This window comes from Podarcis raffonei, chromosome 6 (assembly GCF_027172205.1).
Source record: "Podarcis raffonei isolate rPodRaf1 chromosome 6, rPodRaf1.pri, whole genome shotgun sequence".
NCBI classification, from domain to species: domain Eukaryota; kingdom Metazoa; phylum Chordata; class Lepidosauria; order Squamata; family Lacertidae; genus Podarcis; species Podarcis raffonei.
Genome location: NC_070607.1, coordinates 62,444,299 through 62,464,008, shown reverse-complemented (window position 1 = coordinate 62,464,008; position 19,710 = coordinate 62,444,299). Strand labels below are relative to the sequence as shown.

At 45.0% G+C, this 19,710-nt stretch overlaps 2 protein-coding genes across 4 annotated transcripts in view; one reads left to right on the top strand and one right to left on the bottom strand.

The window, feature by feature from the left end:
* Positions 1-10,031, top strand: part of LAMB3 (laminin subunit beta 3) — a 51,150-nt gene extending 41,119 nt beyond the window's left edge. The window contains exons 19-23 of the mRNA XM_053393455.1: positions 4,371-4,578; positions 6,086-6,227; positions 7,077-7,253; positions 7,906-8,059; positions 9,693-10,031. Of these exons, the coding sequence (XP_053249430.1) occupies positions 4,371-4,578; positions 6,086-6,227; positions 7,077-7,253; positions 7,906-8,059; positions 9,693-9,832 (821 nt within the window). The 3' untranslated portion in view covers positions 9,833-10,031. The remainder of the gene's footprint in view (positions 1-4,370; positions 4,579-6,085; positions 6,228-7,076; positions 7,254-7,905; positions 8,060-9,692) is intronic.
* A 311-nt stretch (positions 10,032-10,342) lies between these two features.
* CAMK1G (calcium/calmodulin dependent protein kinase IG) overlaps positions 10,343-19,710 on the bottom strand; it is a 41,339-nt gene continuing 31,971 nt past the window's right edge. For all 3 annotated transcript variants that reach the window (XM_053393454.1, XM_053393452.1, XM_053393453.1), the window contains exons 8-13: positions 19,130-19,242; positions 16,845-16,923; positions 15,198-15,285; positions 14,001-14,425; positions 11,744-11,876; positions 10,343-11,126 (exon numbers count right to left, since the gene is read on the bottom strand). In XM_053393454.1, the coding sequence (XP_053249429.1) occupies positions 11,786-11,876; positions 14,001-14,425; positions 15,198-15,285; positions 16,845-16,923; positions 19,130-19,242 (796 nt within the window). In that variant the 3' untranslated portion in view covers positions 10,343-11,126; positions 11,744-11,785. The remainder of the gene's footprint in view (positions 11,127-11,743; positions 11,877-14,000; positions 14,426-15,197; positions 15,286-16,844; positions 16,924-19,129; positions 19,243-19,710) is intronic.

The following is a 19,710-nucleotide window of genomic DNA, read 5'->3' as shown; positions in this document are numbered from 1 at the left end:
CTTGGAGGAGTATAAAATAGAATGGAGAGGGTCATTTCCTAATGCTGAGCTCAAGGATACTATAAACAGTTTGACACACCCACACAGGCCAATTCTCATTCTCTCCCTCCATTTCCCAGCCCATCAACATCCCATGGCTTAACTGGCCTCAGTTATGCCTTTAATTCCTAGACTCACACAAGCCCTGTTCAGGAGAAAAAACCTTTGTGTGGTTCTAATAATCACAGGAGAATGGAGCCATGCTCATTAGCCATGCTCCTTGCATTGTGTCCCCACTGCTCTCCAGGTGTCACAACTAGAAGGTCTGAATCTCAGAGTCTGCTTTATGCCTTTGGGCTCCTTGCATGATTTCAAACCCTGATCACACAGAGCTTTAGCCTGTGTCACATGTTGTGGAGGCGACATGTTGTGGAGGCTCCCTTCTCCAGACCCCTTCCTCTTCATATGATGGAAGCACAACACCTGAATAGGGTTGTGGCCTGCCTGAGTTCAGTTTCTTCAGATTGTTTTCTGAAATCCTGGGCAAATCCTGGATTTTACCATAGCCATGATTGGACAACAGTGTTTCCTTCCATCTCCAAGGAAAAAATAACAGTAAGGACAAGAGTTTGGAGTGAACATAGGTGAAGATGAGATGTGTGTGTCTTTGCACCAATATTTTATTCGGGGGGGTCAAGTTCGTCCAGGGGGTCCGGCACACTTCTCTGCGCAGCTCTGGTCTTCCCCCTTGGAACCTTTGACTCCAGCAGAGCGTAAAACACAGCGGAAGTAGAAGCTTGAACGTTCTGTCGTGTGGTAGCAATAACTCAGGCTGACACGCAGCAGTGTCCTTATCTTAAAGCTTTATTCCTTAGCAAAATACAACAGCTATAAATCTCCTGCCAGGCGAGAGTTCGCCCATGTTGCTTGCTCTCTCCTTGAAGCAAACACGCAGACTGAAAAACACACAGAGAAATCCACGCCCCTTCCGTGTTCTCTGCCCGCCCTCAGAATGTGAGGCGTCATCACTCAGAACTCTTAACCCTGTAAGTTCTGAGCCCCCTCAACACCCCCTCTCGAATCACATTCTGAGAGGACTTCTGAGTGTTCAACACCTTCCCAATTGCCTTCCGCCCCTTCCTGGCATCGTTGTTAGGCACCTGTTGAACCTCACAAACCTCAGGTTCACACTGTGCGAAACCAACCCACGCATTTGTGACCTGAAACCTCTCAGGTGGAATTCCCTTTGTTGCCCTTGAAGACCGCCTGGGCACAAACTGGGGTGCTCCTCCTGACCCACTGGGGCCAGCTTGTGCGTCTTCCTCATCAGAAGACTCCCCCTCTGACTTGACACGTCTGTGAGCTTTCTCCATTATGCGCACAGGAGATGAGGGCTCACTCTTGGACACTCCCTTAACAACCTGTGGAGACGCCCTACTCTGTTCAGGGACCTGGTCTCCACCAGCAGGTTCAGGCTCTGGCTCTCTTTCCTCCTCAGAGTCAGACAGACAATCTGAGTGAACGTCAGAGCGCACTTTGCGCTTTGCCCAGCCATCCTGTTCAAAGAACTCAGCCTGTTTACTGACCAGAAGCTTGGTCTGATCACCTTCTGGGTATGCGAATCTCCACCCCTTGGTCGCGGGTTCGTACCCACAGAAGATCATTTCCTGGTACTTTGGACCACCTTCTTGCTGCAACCACTTTGGTACAGGCACCATGGCCCTGCAACCAAAAGTGCGAAAGAAATGCACAAGCGGCTTCTGCCGATGAAGCAGGAAATACGGGGTGTCACCTACCACTGCATTGTAGCACCTGTTCATCGTGAAATTGGCCGTTTTTACCGCCTCCCCCCAAAAACTGTGAGGCAAACCAGAGTCATCCAGTAGAATCTCGGATGCTCGAACCAGGGCTTTACTCCTCAGCTCTGCCACGCCACTCTCCTGAGGAGAAGTCACCTTGTGACGTATCCCCCTCTGGCGAAAGAAACCCTTTAGAGCAGACCCAGTGACCTCAGAACCACGGTCAAACTGGAAACCTTGCACCTTGGTGGAGAACCTCTGTTCCACCTCTGCAACCCAATCTTTGATCAGTTGCGCTGCTTCCTCCTTAGCTTTCAGCGTGAAAGCCCATGCGTTCCTAGTAAAATCATCTGTCAGCACCATCAGCCACTTGGCCTTGCCCAGACTTGGCTGTGGCATACCTAAAAGGTCTGCATGCACAAGCTCAAAAGGCTTTGTGGTGACCCTCTCTACACTGGGATCATTAAATCCCTTCTTTCTGGCTTTCCTGCAAGCCTTGCAATTCAAAGGTTTACCACATTCTTTTACCTTGCAACCTTTGGTGCACTCTGATAACATCTGGACGTCCTCACAGGACCCATGTGACATCCTCTTGTGCCACACGCAAGCACACGACACATGAGTGTGGTCAGTGGCTTTCCCCTCACCCTCGAGAGGTGATTCCAGAACAAAGAGGTTGTTCTGATTTTTTCCAACACTTACGAGCTCCTTCCCATCTCTGGAAATGGTGCAAATATTTTTTTCAAAACTCACAGAATATCCCTCCTGTAAAAGAGAAGGTACAGACAGCAGGCAGTGTTTTATCTCAGGGAGAACATAAACCTTCAATTCAGCCTGTAAAAAAGAGACAAACACGTTAGAAACATGGGTTACACGCCCCTGTGCCCCTGTAGCAAAACTAACAGTTTTCTCAGTTGAAACAGCTTTGCAGTTCCACTTTTGTCCATCAGGTGGCGCTGTGACCAGATGGGCATTCGCAGCTGAGTCAACAACCCAACGTAGGACCCTCCCCCCTCTGGAGTTGTCCTTCTTTGTTGCCTTAGCAACTGACTTCCTGCTCCTCCCGACCTTGGAGCTCTCGCTGCAGGTGGTGTTGCTGTCCAGAACCGCCATCGCCGCAGACAGCTGATAAGCGCTGTCCTCCCCTTCCGGCCGACCCTGGGACTTTCCTGCCCTTTGTCTCGCTGTGGACAGCTTCGGCGCAGGTGCTCCGGAGAACCGCAAACAAAACATCTCCGAGTGGAAAACTTTTCAAACTTGCCTTTGGACGTCAGCGCCCCCCCAACCTTTCCAGCAGCCCTCCTCCTCGAGGCTTTTCTGCCGTTGGGAAAATGGCTTTTGGCTTCTGCTGTGGTTTCTCTGCAAACCCCTCTCAGCTCCTGCCAAACAGCCTGGGCACTCTCAAGACCCTTGGAATGGCCTTTCTGGCCTGCACCCCCAAACTTGGGTGCAAAGCCTCCAGAGGAACAGCTTGCCTCTGCTTTCCTCTTCCCAGCTTCCAGCAGCTTTCCAGCACACGGCTGCCTGTCTCTTTGGCGTGTCAAAGCATCGCAGCAGCTTTCAGACACGGCTCCAGCCCACTTTGGGCTTCTAGGGCGTCCCACAGCCCCTCCTTGACTCTCTGGGCGTTCCCCAGCTTCTGTGCAGCTCTTGGCCCCCTCTGGGCGTCCCTCTGGGCTTCTTGGGCATCCACCAGCCCCTCCTGGGCATGGTGCTTCCTCAGAGCAATTCTCAGCCCCCTCCAGCCTGGCTCCCACTGCTTTCTTCAGTGCCTGCCTTCTCTCGGCCCAGGGCTTGCTCCCGTCCACCTTATCAAGAGGGATTGACGACTCCTGGCTGTCTGCCATCTCTCCCCGGGGGCCCAGCTTACTTACAGGTACCTCCCGGTCCGGCAGATCCTTCCCAGCGAGCTCCCTTCGCTCCAGCTGCTCCTTAGCTGGCCTTTGGCTGCTGGCCTCTTTGCCTGCAGTTTCTCTTTCCCAGCGTCTCATCGGCTGGCCTCCTCACACGCACGAACGTTGCTTATCTTTATTGCTGATCCCCATAACCTGTTCGGGGGGGTCAAGTTCGTCCAGGGGGTCCGGCACACTTCTCTGCGCAGCTCTGGTCTTCCCCCTTGGAACCTTTGACTCCAGCAGAGCGTAAAACACAGCGGAAGTAGAAGCTTGAACGTTCTGTCGTGTGGTAGCAATAACTCAGGCTGACACGCAGCAGTGTCCTTATCTTAAAGCTTTATTCCTTAGCAAAATACAACAGCTATAAATCTCCTGCCAGGCGAGAGTTCGCCCATGTTGCTTGCTCTCTCCTTGAAGCAAACACGCAGACTGAAAAACACACAGAGAAATCCACGCCCCTTCCGTGTTCTCTGCCCGCCCTCAGAATGTGAGGCGTCATCACTCAGAACTCTTAACCCTGTAAGTTCTGAGCCCCCTCAACATATTTGTCCTGTAATTTTATTTGGAAGAGCAGCAGATCTGGCTTTCCCTAGCGACCCAGTGTTTCATTTGCTTCAAGGAAACTTCTGGTTTGTTGAATAAGATATATACTCTCACTTGGCCTCGACTTGACTTTTTTCCACTCTTATCTTTGCAGATCCAGATACTGATGCTGCTACTATCCAGCAGGTCAGCGATTACGTCCTCTCCCTTCGCCTTCCCGCTGACACTGCCACAGTCCTCAGGAAAATGAATGAGATTCAGAGCCTGGCAGCTAAGCTGCAGTGCCCTGAGACATTCATTTCCCAAACGGCTGGGGATGTTGCTAAGGCCAGACAGCTTCAGCAGCAGGCAGAAGAAGCCAGGTAAAGAGGCCTTTAGTACCGTTGGATCATGTAAGGAGAGTGAGGGAATCTGTAGTTTCAGTAGCATTTGGGCATGAGCCCACCTAAGATATTGTTCAGAAGAAGAAAGGTCCTGCCCTATAGCTAGTACAAGATTCTTTGCCTTCTTGAGGCTTCCCGGGGACATGTGCTCAAAACCTCAAGTTTTTAAACTAATGCAAAGAAGACACTATATATGTGATGTGGTTTCATTTAGCACCCACTGAGATCTGTTGGTAAAAGCATGCCAGCCACATCATTGAAGCATCACCCCACTCTATTGGTTGAATACAGGAACATTGCTCTCCTTTCTGGACAGACATTAACCCTGCACCCAATCCACCTACACTAGTGGCCAAAATTGTGGAAACCTGTTGGAAAAAGTGTATTTCCCAGGTTTGGTGGCTCTCATAACACCACTTTCTTTTAGAGTAATACCATAAAATTATTTATCGATGGAAAGATAATTTAATGAAGAATGTAATGCAACAAAGTTTGTTCAATTTTCTGTATTCTATCAAAGGTTATATAGCCAAATAACCAAAAAAGGTGGTGTTACGAGCCACCAGACCTCGAAATTACACTTTCCCCAAAAGGTTTCCACAATTTTGGCAACTAGTGTACTTGGGTTTAGTGCTTGCTGTAGCAGCATGGGGAGGTAGCTCCGAGTTCGTATTCTTCACTTAATTGCTGCTGTTGTTACTATGTGCACAATTTTTGTATTTGCACTGAATTATTTGTATAGGATTCCCCCCCTAAACTTTTCAATTACTTGGGTGGGGTCAGAGGCAGCTGAGTGAGGCACAGTGACTTGCTTCAGTGAAACTTATCCCCAGCCAGATCCAGTGAGTTAAAGGTGGTCAGTCCCCCACTTCCTCGTCCTTTTTGATATCTCTTGGCAGCAGGGAGGCTATGCTGAGAGTATCCCTGCAAGTGTGGAAGGTTAGCATCTTGCAGAAACTTATCCTTGGAATGGAGATGGGAGCCAAGGATTTCCTGGATGACAGATCATATATTGTAGCTGCTGTACATTACGTTATTAGCTCTCACCATGCTAGCATAAAGTGATGGGATCTTTTACACAGACAGCATTTTTCACTAGCACTCACTTCAGTAACCACCTAAGATTCTGAATTAAAGTTTGCTGGCTTATCTTGCTTGAACACTGCTCAAGGTTTTGTCCCTGCTGCATATATATACAATATGTCCAAAGCACCTCCAAGCATCATGGGAACTGTAGTTTACCTCTCACAGAGCTACACTTCCCAGCATTCTAAACAAACTACAGTTCCCAGGATCCTTTGAGAGTAAAATGTTCTTTACATGTATGGTGTGGATGCAGCCTTTGTTTATAGATGCTTGTTGTAGTCCATCCTCTCTGGCACTTCCGACTTCTTCCTGGCCCAGTCTGTCTATTTTTCATGTAGCAATATGTGATGGGAATTCAGAGGGGTTCTTTTTAATAAATATATATTTAACATTTTCCTAGGAATCGGGCCAATGCTATTGGGGCCAATGTGGAAGATGTGGTGGAGAATTTGAAGCAAGCAAACGCAGCACTTCAGGAGGCCGAGGACACCATCAGTGGTTCTGGCTATTCCCTCCGGCTCATCCAAGACCGCCTTAATGAGGTGAGTGATGCTTGAGTGTCTGGCTCTGAAGCCCCCAAATGAATGGTTTACTCTAAGGCAAGCCGGCAGGACTTGTGATCCTCCAGGCCCAAATACATCTTTATGGTTCTGTCGATGACTCATGTTAAAAAAAGAAGAAGTTCTGTGAAGGTGGAACACGTACACACTCCCCGACAGAAACAATAAAGCACATTACCTATTTAAAGGCATAACATTATAAAGATTGATTTCAGTCTCAGAGCATCATAACTTCCCTTCCCTTGCCCAGTCCAGGTAATGTCAACTATTCTAACCCTAAACAGTTAACATAAAAATATTCAGTCCCATTTCAAGTCTGGATAAGCTAAGTGTCTTCATTATTTCCTGCGACATGGATTGCCAACTGGGAGGACATGGGCAGTTGTTGGCCGTCTTGCATTTTTTCGTGCAAGGGAATATATTTTTGTACACACATATTTTCCCCAGTTCTGGGGAATGCTCTATTTTTATTAGACAACAACAGCATCATTTTTGTGTGTGTGTGTACATAATCAATATTGTGCAATCTCCACCATTGAGATTAGCAGGGCATGAGTGACTTCCTATGGCAAGCAGGAGGTTGTTGGGGGAGCAGGAGGCAGAAATCAGCAATGACTGGACACGCTTCAATTTTGTGTTCTGCCACATCCTTACAACCACCATTTTGGAACTAGCACCCATAGCAGTCTAAATATTTGAAGTGTGCCTGCTGGTCCAAAAAAGTTGGTGATTTCCATAGATTCTTGAGTAGAACAAAGTTTTTGCAATGAATATATTTTTTTAGGGACAAGAATTTTCATTGCTAAATGTTTCCTCTTTTGGGATGCTCAGATCCAGGCTGTCCTTAATCCAGCTGAGAAGCGTGTGCAGGACATCACTGGTCAGCTGGATGGCTTCACTGGGAGACTTGCCCAGTTACAGCTTAATGCAAAGCAGAACCTGTTGTTGGCTGCTGATGCTCAGCAAAAAGCAGGAGAAGCCAGTGAGCAAGCAAGGAGCACTCAGCAGGTATGGGAAATGGGAGCTTCCAGACACTACAATGTTTCTTCCCCCCTTCATTTTAAAGCTGTCACATTGTGATTCAAGGAAAACATATCACTGTGTTTCCTGTAGTTGTTTGCATGCTCTGGGGTGCAATATTAGTCAAGCAGCCCTGGCCAATACCTTTTGGGAGCTGCTTTGAATTCTGCTCCCAGTTTGGTGGTTATTCATGACAATGACATGCTGCCTCACTATAATATAGTGTCTATATCATACATACCTTCTCTCTTTTGCTTGTCCAGCTTTCCATGCTTGGTTCAATTATAGCCCTAAACAACAGACCACTGAGGAACTGATGGAATTCATAGAATTGGGTTGTTTAAAGAGCATTTTACATATCACATGCAGTTGTCAGCCTCAGCTCATCTTTTTTCATAATCCTTTGATCTAGTTATACAGGGGTATATTCAATGCACTTGTTCTATTAGTGCAAGGATTTGTGCTTGAGCAATGGAATTTCCCCCTTCCTCCTCTTTGCACCCTCTGCACCTTCCACAGATCTGCTCCAGAACATTGGGGGATATTGTAGTGGAGGCTGGGATATTGGAAATTCTATGGCATCCACATGATAGAGCCGTCAGATGTGTGACTTTAGCCTGTTCCCTCAATTTCTTCACAGAGATTTGAACAGGTGAGACAAAAATATGCAGAACTTAAGAGGAGGATGGGACAAGGATCAAACCTGGGGGAGCAAGGGGCTCGGATCCAAAATGCCCACAAGGAGGCCAGCACATTGTTCACAGAAGCCTTGAGTATGATGGCCAAAATGGGAGGTAAGGAGAGCATGACTTATAGCTGACCTCACAGTAATTTTCTCTGCCTTGCCTGACCACACAGGATTACAGATTTGTAAAGAACTAAAGGTTCTCTTTGGATTAATTTTATCTCTAGAATAAGTAGAATCCTACTAAAGTCAAAAGCAGTATTGAAGGTGTTTCATTTTGGGTACAAATCTGGAATGGGGAACTTTTGGCCCTTTGGATGTTGATGACATCCAACTTGCATTAGTCCTAGCTGGTGTGGCCAGTAATCGGGGTGATGGGAGTCTGCTGAAGACTATAAGGCCTTGTGAGCATGTTCTCCAAAATGGAGGCTGTGTGCATTTCTGGAGTAGCAAAATCTCTGCCAGTCCAGTTTCAGGGTTTTGTGGAAAGGTGAAACGAACGGCGACTGCAATAACCCCCATGTATCTCCACTCTTTCTTTTGATGCTATGTCCACTGAAGGGTGGGGTGGGGGTGTCATGTAAACACAGTGTCCTATAGAGCCACTCACAGGCTCGCATCTTAACAACTGGTTGCCAAGCCAAGTGCCAGATTTTTCGATGCTTCATTTGAACACTTCAGTTTGAAGCTTTCAAACCTAATGACTTTGCTCGACACGCTTTGGGAAGCAGCCAGTGCGTAGACTAAATGCCTTGGCCCCTGTAGCAGGTGGAGCATGAGTAACTGGCTGGCTCAGAGCCAGGGATGTTGCTGGAAAGGGGAGTCGGCATTGCTTCCATTGATAAAGCTGTGCCTCTAATGAATGGCTTTCATTGAAGGTGCCTCTCTGTGCCAGAGACTTGGCAGCTGGCTGCTGCCAGGCAGTTACTCCTGCTCAGAGTTTGCTAAATGCAGCAAGGAGTGTTGATATTACTAAATAGAGCAGCAGGCAATTTCCTATGCAGAACACGAAGAGCATATTTTACCAGTGTCTGCTGACGTCAATGCCAAAACTTGTTTGCCCCTAATCGGAAGGAACTGATTCAGGATGCTATGTGATAGAGCAGCAAATTTTTTTTAAAAAATTGTGGTTCAGATCCTGCCACTGTTTTAGGAAGGCTCAGTGGGGGGTGTTAAGGATAGGCAGAAAATGTGGTCTGCAAGGCATCTATGGGTGTAGACTCAAGCAAAAGTCAGCTGCTGAATTTGTCTACTAAAATAGATGTACTACTATCCAGAACTTGCAGGAATGCTTGCATCAAACTGTGGCAGCACTTAATTGATTTGTTGTGCTCAAGGTCCTTTTTCCCTCATTGAAACCTGTCTTCTGCTGTCTGCATACATATGCCTTTCCTCCTCTTGGGACTGAAGCTTGTTCTTTGCATTAGGAAGTTTAAAAGTAATGCTGAATTTGTGCACAAAGAGCTGTGCATGCTTGGTAATGCAAGCAAGGGGGAGGGTAGGATGCAAGGAATCAGCCAGTGATCTCCAGAGATAAAGTGTGACCTTGAGAGATTAACACACACTCTGCAACAGGGGGCATATTATATAACAGCTTAGTTTCACTCTGATCAGATGAATGAGAAACCCATGGCTGCTGCTGAGCAACAGCCTACACACACATATATAATGTTAAAGAACTGGAGATGAAACAAAAACCTTTCTTTTCCGTGCATGTACCCTATTTCTTTTTCAACCCACAGCTATAGAAACAGAGCTTCAAGTTAGCAACAGCGCATTTCTCCTTGAATCAGCCAAGCTGGCAGGCCTGGAAAAAAAGGTGGAAGCCATTCGCGATCATATCAGTCGTCGAGTTGAATATTACGCCACATGCACGGACTAGCACAGCCCTTCCTGTCTCCTTTCAGATGCTTTCCTCCCTCTTTACAAATAAAACAACTTTGTTCACTTTTATCAGGAGGAGAAGCTAGCTGTGAACCAAAAGAGCCCTAGCTTTTAAAGAAGTCAGTGGGTTAATTTATTTGCCTTTCAAGGTCTTTTTTCATACTTTAGAATTACCGTTTTGAATTAAAACTTGCAGATGGTTCCTTTTTATGTAGAGAGTGTGCTTATTTTGGAACTTTTGCACTACAGAAACAAGGGGGACTGAAGCTGGATTTGGATTAGGGAAGAAACACAGTCATGAATAGTGATTGTGAGCAGCAATAATGACACTGCTGTATCTTGGACTTTATATTACAAGGACATCTTGTCTTATTAGCCACCACCTGCTTTATTGACAGCATAACACTCTGCAGACGGCAGGAAGAAAATCTGCCCTTGGAGTTCAGGTGAGCGCCCTCCAGAATGAATTAACAGACCGCTTCCTTTGCCATCAATAACCAGCAAGCACTTAAAAACCAATCAGCTTTATTAAGCATGGTACATATTGTAGAATCACTGGCTTGGAAGCAGAACTTGGCTTCATCAAGAGAATAGGAATGCTATGTATGTCCCCTCTGCATCCATTGGAAGATGTACAAGGAATATGGAAGTTTTTGCCCACCTACAGCTGGAGGACATCTCGTTGGCTACCACAGCTGTAATGAAAGCTACACAAGCAAGCCAGCATAGAATGCATTCAGACTTGATCACCTTTTCCACATGGGCTCAGCACAAAAGAAGAACTCCTGGCAAGTGTTCTGTTATTCCACTGGACAGCTACAGGCTATAGATACAAAGCAAACATGCTCCCTTCTTCCCGCCCCCGCATAAAAGATAGCTTTTTGCAAGGATGTAGATAAGTACACTGAAATGACTAGCAAAAACCTGCCTTCCTTTCATATAAATGTTTTCTTGTTGGTATTAATGACCCCTCTAACATTTCAAGTCAATTGCATCACAGAAATCCTCAGGCCCAGTGCTTCCCCCCACTAGAAAAATAGGTGCCAGTACTCACCATGAAGTTGTTACAGTAAGTGCCATATTTTTTAACAACAAATAAGAGGTGCCGGTACTGGAGTACCCCCTGAAAAAACACTGCTCAGGCCTATGAATGTGTAGCACTTAAATGAACGGCCACAGACAACTGAGAACTCACTTCGGCCTGGCAGAGCTCAGACCAGGCTCCTCTTCTCTCTTCTTGCACAATTGATGTTTGATTTTGTGGCTTTGAAGAGATGAATCCAACAGCCCTTCTGAAAAGAGATGAAATATAGTTTCCCATAGTTGTAACATAGTTCCCCAAAATTTAGAAGTGCTACAGTTGTTTATCTTGTGGTTGGTGTTTTAAAAAGCTCTGCCCACTGAAACAGGGTGCTGAAATGGAGGATAGTGGTTCAGCAAAAACTACACAGTAATACCAGTGATAAAACTAAGTGTTTGTCCCCAAGAACCAAAACCGCTGCTGGATCTCAAACTGCTTTGGCAGAGATTATATACTTATTAAACATTAAGGATCTCTCAGAAGGTGGCACACTGGCCATAATCCAATATAGAGTTAAGCATGCTTTAAGGTGTGGGGATCTTTTTGATCCCAAAGGGCACATTTCCTCATGGGGAACCTCTGGGAGCTTCATGCAAGCAGTGCATGGGGCAGGCACCTTCATTCATTAGAAGTCAGAAGTTTCTCTACACCCATCTCTCTAACCACCATCCAGGTACATGCACATTTAAGCCAACTTCTCCAGCTAAACAAAGACACTTTTCACCTAAGCATTAAGCAAGAACAGGAGAGAATGGAACTGCAACTGGATCATCAAGGTTTCACCACTAGAAAGGGCCCTGCAATACGTCTGGATCTAGACACACTTACCCGGTAAATGTATGAGAAAGACTCAAATGGCTGATTTTCCAATCACATCACCAAACAAACTCCAGTTTGCCCAGTGCCAAAATAGGAGTGGTTACTGGCTTTCACTGGAACAAGGACTTCTGAGTTGAAATGACTGAGATTTGGAAGAGAACATTGAAAACAAAACAAGAGTGAATTATATGTGTGGAAGACAGCAGCAGCATTGTTTAAAAATACTTACATATGAATCAGCTCATCTATAGGTCAGCAGCTTTATGGCTCAAGGATCTATTCACCAATAAAGTGTGCAATAAGTAAACTACTGCTTTCCCCCCTGCATGATTTTGAAACTCACATCAGCATAAAATCCTTACAGCAGATTAAATGGTTAAGAATCAAGCTGACAGTCAGTTGGGGTAATAGTCTACTGCTTAACTTGCAACAATTTGGGAATCCTATCAGACACATTTCATACAAAACTGAGGTTCCGTAGAGTGTAGTAACACACTGACATCCAAATTACAGATGTATCCAGCCTGTACAAGGGAGTTTTGATGAGTGTTGCAGTTCAGATGAAGTTACACACCCATATGCTTCACTGCATACACATAAGTCACAGGTGCAGAAGCCTACCTCTGCTAATTAACTTCCCTTGCTAGATTTGGATATTTTTGGGTTGTATCCAATGTTAATCATACTTAGAGTAGACCTACTGAAATTAATAGACAAGGCTAATTTAGGTCAACTCATTTCAGTGCAAGACCATAAAGTACATTTGAACATCTCATGCACTGCTTGTTCTATGTGGGAGTCTTGTTAATCTGGGATAAAATATGGATAAATTTAATGTGAACATTCCTGTCATTATAGGCTTTATATCCACCTTATAGAGTAACCTGAGAACAAACTAATTTAAGCTTCTTAAAGCTGTCATACTTTTAGGAGTTACTGTGAATCTGATGGGTTTTCATGATTTGATGACACCAAATCGCAGCACTCTACTTTTTAAAGCCATCAGTGCATTCTGGTTTTGTCAACGCATAGCAAAGGGAATCATTTCCAGCATGGTCTCCTAACAAAAGCAAATATTTTTGTGGGGTTCTGTGTGTGAAAGCAAATTACTTCAAGCCTGATATTACACCCTCAGGAAATTTTCAAGGCAAGGGAAATTGCCTTTTCATATTTTCCTTTGAATCAGAATCCGTGAGTTTTGCAATAAATCTCAAGATACGCCAAAGAAGATAAAGCAAAAATGGTTAGAGGTACAATTGTTGCTCTGTGGGAGCACATGCCAGCATCTCATTTGGGACCTGGTGGAAAAAATGCAATGGACAAAGCAAGGCTCCCTCCTTCTGTATCCAGCTGTCCTGAACTGGTTTGGCAATCACAACCCATCTACAGCATAATGGAAAGGTTCACACAATGTATCAGGGAAGGCCGAAATGGTTGAGCACATTTAGCACCGAGGTATAATGCATACTGAATGCACACTGGATGTTCAAAACCTGACCCCACCCCCCTAACACCCTACTGGGCAGAATTACCCACAATGTGCAGGCTTTGGACTTTATTAAAGTTCTCAAAAAGTCTCTCCAAGGTTCACATGGATTAGGCAAATGTTGCCACCAGCAAAGCTGGCCATTAGAAAGAATAGGGGGGAAACTGTTGCAATGGTCTTTCTGTGACACTTCTTTTTGTACAGTTGGCTTTAATATAGTGTTCATTTTTATATTTGCATTGTGCGTAACATTGGGTGGCCTTGTAGTGCAAGAGCTAAGCCTTTGAAAAATGAATAAAAGAAGCATCTCTCTCAAACAGCTTGCCCACAGTAGACATAACAGTGGAGGAAAGCTCTACATTCCCATACCCCCCCCTTTTTGGCTTAACATTTCCCCTCCCATTGGAAACAATGGAGGGCAGGAAGTGGAGGGAGAGATGTAATCACATTCAGGAGCATAACTAAATTATTCCCCAGATAGAGGATGCATCAGAGAACTAAAGCAGTTCAGGAGCCTTTGGGTCCAAGCCCCTTCCTGGCATGTCCTTTGTGGCCATGCTGAGATTGGAGCTCTGGTGTTTGGAGGAGCCAGCAGTGAAAAAAGGGAGGATCTAACATGAGATCTCCTTCTCCTGTGTTTGAGGTCTCCAACACTGAGTAAGTTAGACCTGATCTATTCCATGACCCCTGGCATGCCCTCCCACGAACCATAAGATTGCGCCCTTACTGACAATTAGGGCCTCCTGTTCAACAATTCCATGTGGTGGAATGGACACTTACTGGGGTTTGGCACCTCTTTTGAGGAGCACTGACTCTGAGCAAAAAGCCGTCTTCACTTTCTCATGTGTTCCACATGCTGTGTTGCAGCTAAATGAAGGTCCGTTTGGAGAGCTCTGGTGGTCTTCTGTGGCTGTGCTGGAAGTGACAGGGAGGGGTGTGGTAGCCGGGTGATCCAAACACTTGCTGTCTGCCATCTTGCTTTGCTGATTAGAAAGCTCCAAAGTGTTCTGGCATGAAAGCACAGGCCCCAGCATCTTGGCCTCTTGATTTGGTTCTTCGTGGCTGGCGACTGATGGAGTATTGGGTCTTGATGCATTTTGCACTTCTATGAGTGGGAGGCTGCTTTTGGTTTTGGTATCTGGGTGGTGGCAGTTCATATGGAGCTTCTTCATGTGGTGTACGACAGCTGCAGCATTGAAGGCTTGCTAGCAAAGAAGAAGATAGCAAGTTTTGTACGAGTGCCTACCAGACTACGGAACATTAAGTCTGTTCAGATGCTACTCTGCTCTTGGAATTCTTTCTGGAGTGACATTGGAAGCAGACATCAGGTTCCTGCTCTCCCCGCCCCATTCCCTCAAGTACAGGCAGAAGTAACAGGAAAACCAGGAGATCCCATGTTTATTTGAATATGGCAGCTTTGCCAACCCAGTGCCCTCCAGATGTCTGGGCTACAGTTGCCATCAGCTCCAGCCAACAGAGTGTGGATATGGGGTCTGCCTCTCATGTTTCTTGCAAAAGTGCTCAAAGGTTTATAATGACTAAATGTTTTATCAACTGTGTTAAATAGAACAAATAAATAAAAGGTAAAGGTTACAAACCACTTTGCACAAGGGCAATGCAATCCTATGCAGACATGTTCAGAAGTGAAAAGTGCATTTTGGATGCCAATCTAAAATTGGTATATAGAGCAGCTGCCATAAAGGCCTAACACAGGGGAAAGTTAAACTCCTAAAATGAATGTCCGTCCTTTATTTCTCTGGTATGACAATTCTGCCATTAATGAGGGACATTGTACAACATGGCAGGGCCAAATCCATATTAAGTCTTCTGGTATACCAATACTAATGCTTAGGGGAGTTCCAGGAGGAGTGTCTTAGCTGGGAAATCTTTCTTTGGGGTATTTATTCATTGCTAGACACCAAACTGAATGTCCTTGGGTATCATAATATGCTTGGATAGCAGCACCAAGCAACTTACCTTCCACTTGCTCTTAGCAAAATTTTTCTGGATCTGTGCACTGACAGATGGATATATGTCACGGTGGAGAGCTGTGTTTCCATTAATCCTGCAGACAGAGGGAGAGGAATAACAGGCAGAAAGGCAGATGGTGTTTGTGAGGCATTTTGCATTCTTGCAACAGTTAGCTAATGCCTTTGTATGTTCAATCAGTAGTAATTAAACCCCAAAGGGAAAAGGCAATAGAGCACAATATAAACAAATCCTTCAGTGTTTGAGCATGGTCAGAGGAGGATGTCCCCTCCCCCTCCCTGGCTGTCCTCACAGTGAACAGCCATGCCAAATGGTAGATCTAATTCAAGGTGACCCACCTTTTCATACCAAATGGGCCACAAGAGTACTTTGACATGGAACCCATGGGCCTTGTTGCACCAGGGGATGGGGGAGCGAGGCCAAAATTTGACATGCCCTCATCCCAGTCCTTGAATTGCCTTCCTGAAGGTGGCTAAGTGAGGCACTGGGCTTTGGGAAGGAGGCGTGAAGCTCAGGCACGGTCCAAGAGCCCTCCTACCTCCTTCCCAAAGCTGGAAAACCACTAACTAGGCTTTGGGAAGAAGGACTCTATGACCCTGTCAGAGCCCTCATACCTTCTTCCCAAAGCCCAGGATCCCCCTTACCAGGCTTTGGGAAGGCAGCATGAGGGCTGGGCTGGGGGCATCAAATGTTGCTGAGGGCCACCCAAAAAAGGCCCTGAGGGCCACAAGTGACCCTTGAGTCACGCACTGGACTACCCTGATCTAACTTATAGGAACTAGAGCAGAGAATGACTGGGGCTGCTTCAGTGAAACTGTACAATCTGTGGAGCTTCTGAACTATAGAATCATAAAACCATATAATTCTTTTTCAGTTTTTGACAAACTCAGGGAGGTGCAATCAACGTACCTTATTTTGTGTGAACACGCCCCTCTCAAAGGATTTGGTTTGAGCAGGAAGCCACTCAAATGATCATTATATTCCCTTGAATTATTGTTTCATTTGTTTTTTCATGCTTTTATATTCCTGTTTTATTGGTTTTAGGTTGCATTCTTGTGTAAATTATATTGGCCTTTTTAAACGTTGTATACTGCTTAGAGGTTGTTGAAATATTAAGCTGTTTGTAAATGTTTTTAAACAAACAAAACTGCTCTTTATATTGTTCGGTACACAGGGCTGATGGAGTAATTCTTAGCTTTTTGAAAGGTCTACTTGCTTTAATGGTCATCCTGGGGAGAACTTAGAACACACCACAAGCCTGTCTGCCCCTGTGAGGCTCAGCTCAATTGCTCCCTTGCTTGAGAAGGCTCACCATAACAACCTCAACAATCTACACTAAAAGCTAACACCAGTTTTATACTATTTTAATTGCCAGAATCCTCAGAAATGAAGTTTAGTAAGGCGGTAAGAATCCTCTCCAGTTCTCACTTTACAGCACATACTGTACTACAATTCCCAAGGTACAGCATGTACATTCTTAAAGAAAAACAATTCCCTATCCATATTTTCCCACTTGCAGGTTCCGGCAAACTGAGATCTCATAGAAGGTAATTTTGTCTTATGAGCCATGACCACTACGATTTCTCTACGATATGGAGTTGCATGTTTTTATTCTACTAGCAGCACTCGTCTTACCAGGGGTGCCTGAGGGCCTTCTCACAGGTAAACCTCTCATTTGGATCCTTCTCCAGTAAGTGACAGATGAAATCCTTGGCTGTTTGGAAGGAATGAGGAGAGGCAGGGTTCAGCACAAAGGCAGGAAAGCAAAACAAAGCACCACAGAGCTCATCGTTTCAGGGTTCACCACATGTTTCATGGTTCATTTGGTTTGTAACCAAATACATGGCCTGTGTTGGATGGAATGCTAACTTAGTTGACAAATTCCTTACACGTGTAAAATATTTTATGTGAATGTCTATGAAGCTCCCTTATAACCAGTGCTTTTTTAAAAAATAAATGTTTAGGGGTACTCTCATTTTGACTCAAGAAAATCACCATTTTATAGTTCAAATCAGGAAAAATAAATACAGTAAATGGACAAAAGTAGAAAGATTCACAGAATCTTTAGGGGTATGCATCCCCCTGAGTCCCCCCTGAAAAATAGCACTGCTTATATTGATCAAACCACAGTACAATGCTGGTTTGTTTCGGTTGTCAGAACCTTTCCAGGACGTTTCTGAGCCCTGTTTCCGGAGGTCCTTCTAACTGGAGATGGCAGGGGTTGAATGTGGGACATTCGACTTACGAAACACTGAACTATGATCCTTCCACTAAATTACAGGTTATAGCAGCCAAAATGCATATATTCTTGGGGAACTATTCTATAGGCAGGCCTCCTAAGGAACTGCTGAACTCCATATCCTGGAATTGTGACCAGCTGTATCCTGAGGAAATATTTTTATTAAAGTCTTCTTCCTAGCCTACTATTTTTGAATTTGATTAATATAGGAGTGTATTTGATCTGGTGTGCCAGATCAAAAACTGGCCACTTCTCCAATGTGGCATCATATACTAATGTCAGGTGAATTGGAGCCCACCAGAAGACGACAGGCTTTGCATTTGGTACTGAATTTAAAAAGCATCAAGTGCATACCCCATTGCAAAGGAACAATTGGAAGCGCAACCTAAACCATGTGCTCCCAATTGTTCCTCAGCAGTAGGTCTTGATTTTGATGTTTGGCTACAAGCCAAGTCCTGCTCCTTGACTCCCAGTGGGGCTTGCATTCAGCAACAAATTTAGATGGCATCAAATGCAAGTTCTGTTGCACAGGTGTTCTCCCAATAATTTGTTGGTGGCTATGACTTTATCTGCTCTGCACCTGTTGTCACATGATGCCAAGTGAGTGACAAGTGGAGGGGGCTGTCCAAAAATGGCTGCACAGGCCAAGCTGGCTAGCTTGGAGAGCCTAAATTTGCCCATGAGCTAGATGTTCCCATCCCTGATCTAGAACAAGAGCCCTGAAAATGTTGAACTACAATTCTCATCCCCACCCCAACTATTGGCCATGTTGGCTGATAGGAGTTGGAATTTAACATCTGGAGGGCAACAGGTCCATCCCAGAATATCATAGGCTGAACTCTTGGCCAGCTGAAGTCAATGAAGCTTTGAGACCGAAATGTCTCTGCAAAATTGCCTGGTATTTCATTAAGTATCTCTATGTTTCCTGGCCACAGTAGCACTGAAAACCCATTGGTAAACAGGTTAGAGAATGAAAAAGGATCATCTCATTTATCCAATAATATTTGGAATTCTCAGTCTGAATTTTAGAAAATAGATCAGTTTCACCTAATAAATGTAGCAGAACATTAGTAGCAGCTGATGCATTCCAAACTGTGTTAGATTTTAGAAATGGAGATTTACCCACTTTACTAAGAGATAAGAAAACTCCAGGGTCTACAGGATTAGATTCCAGGACAGCAGTGTATGTGTGTGTGTGTGTGTGTAATTTGTTTTAAGCTGTTTTTAATGCTGTATTTTACATTGCTGTAACCTATCCTGGGACCTTCTGCTGAAGGTTTATAGGAGAAGAGTTTGGATTTGATATCCCGCCTTATCACTACCCGAAGGAGTCTCAAAGCGGCTAACATTCTCCTTTCCCTTCCTCCCCCACAACAAACACTCTGTGAGGTGAGTGGGGCTGAGAGACTTCAGAGAAGTGTGATTAGCCCAAGGTCACCCAGCAGCTGCATGTGGAGGAGCGGAGACGCGAACCCGGTTCCCCAGATTACGAGACTACCGCTCTTAACCACTACACCACACTGGCTCTCAATATAAATATAAAATCTTATAAAATATAAATCTTATAAAAGTCAAACAATAACTACAAGAGATTTACAGAATCCTTATAGCATACAAGTTTTTGTTTTTATTATGAAATATACGAGTCGGTCATAAGCAGATTCCTAAGGGTGGAATGTACCTGATTCAGAGATATCATCCCAAAATGGAGACTCAAATTCATAGTATCCTTCTCTGATCTTCTCAAACAGTTTGGACTCTGTCTCTTCATAGAAAGGAGGGTATCCACACAGGCTAAAGGGGATTGGAAAAAGGAGAAAGGCCACCTGGATTAGATGCTGCTACTGTACACATGACTGACCTTTAATGTCTATTCAAGGAGGAATGGGTGATGAAGAAGAAGAACAGAGGCCTGTGCTGGCGACACAAAAGCTTCATTTTGTGAACTGGTTTTCAGGAGCCCTTACCTGTGGTCCCTTTATAGCAGGTGTGTCTTCTCTGGAGGGGGGGCTCCAGAGAAGAGTCAGAGCCAGATTTTTATGAAAAAATATAAACAATCATTGAAAAGATTAGTAGGGAACAGACATTGTCATGTGGCGGCAATGGGAGCTTTCCTTTCATTATGTATGGCAGGTGCCAGGGGAGGATACGATTTTGATTAGGACCATGATAGGGGCAAAGGGTTACAGCTTCTCTCCACCAGGCCACAACCTCAATCCAGCTCACTTACTACCCCAGTGCAGTGGCTGTGGACACCATTAT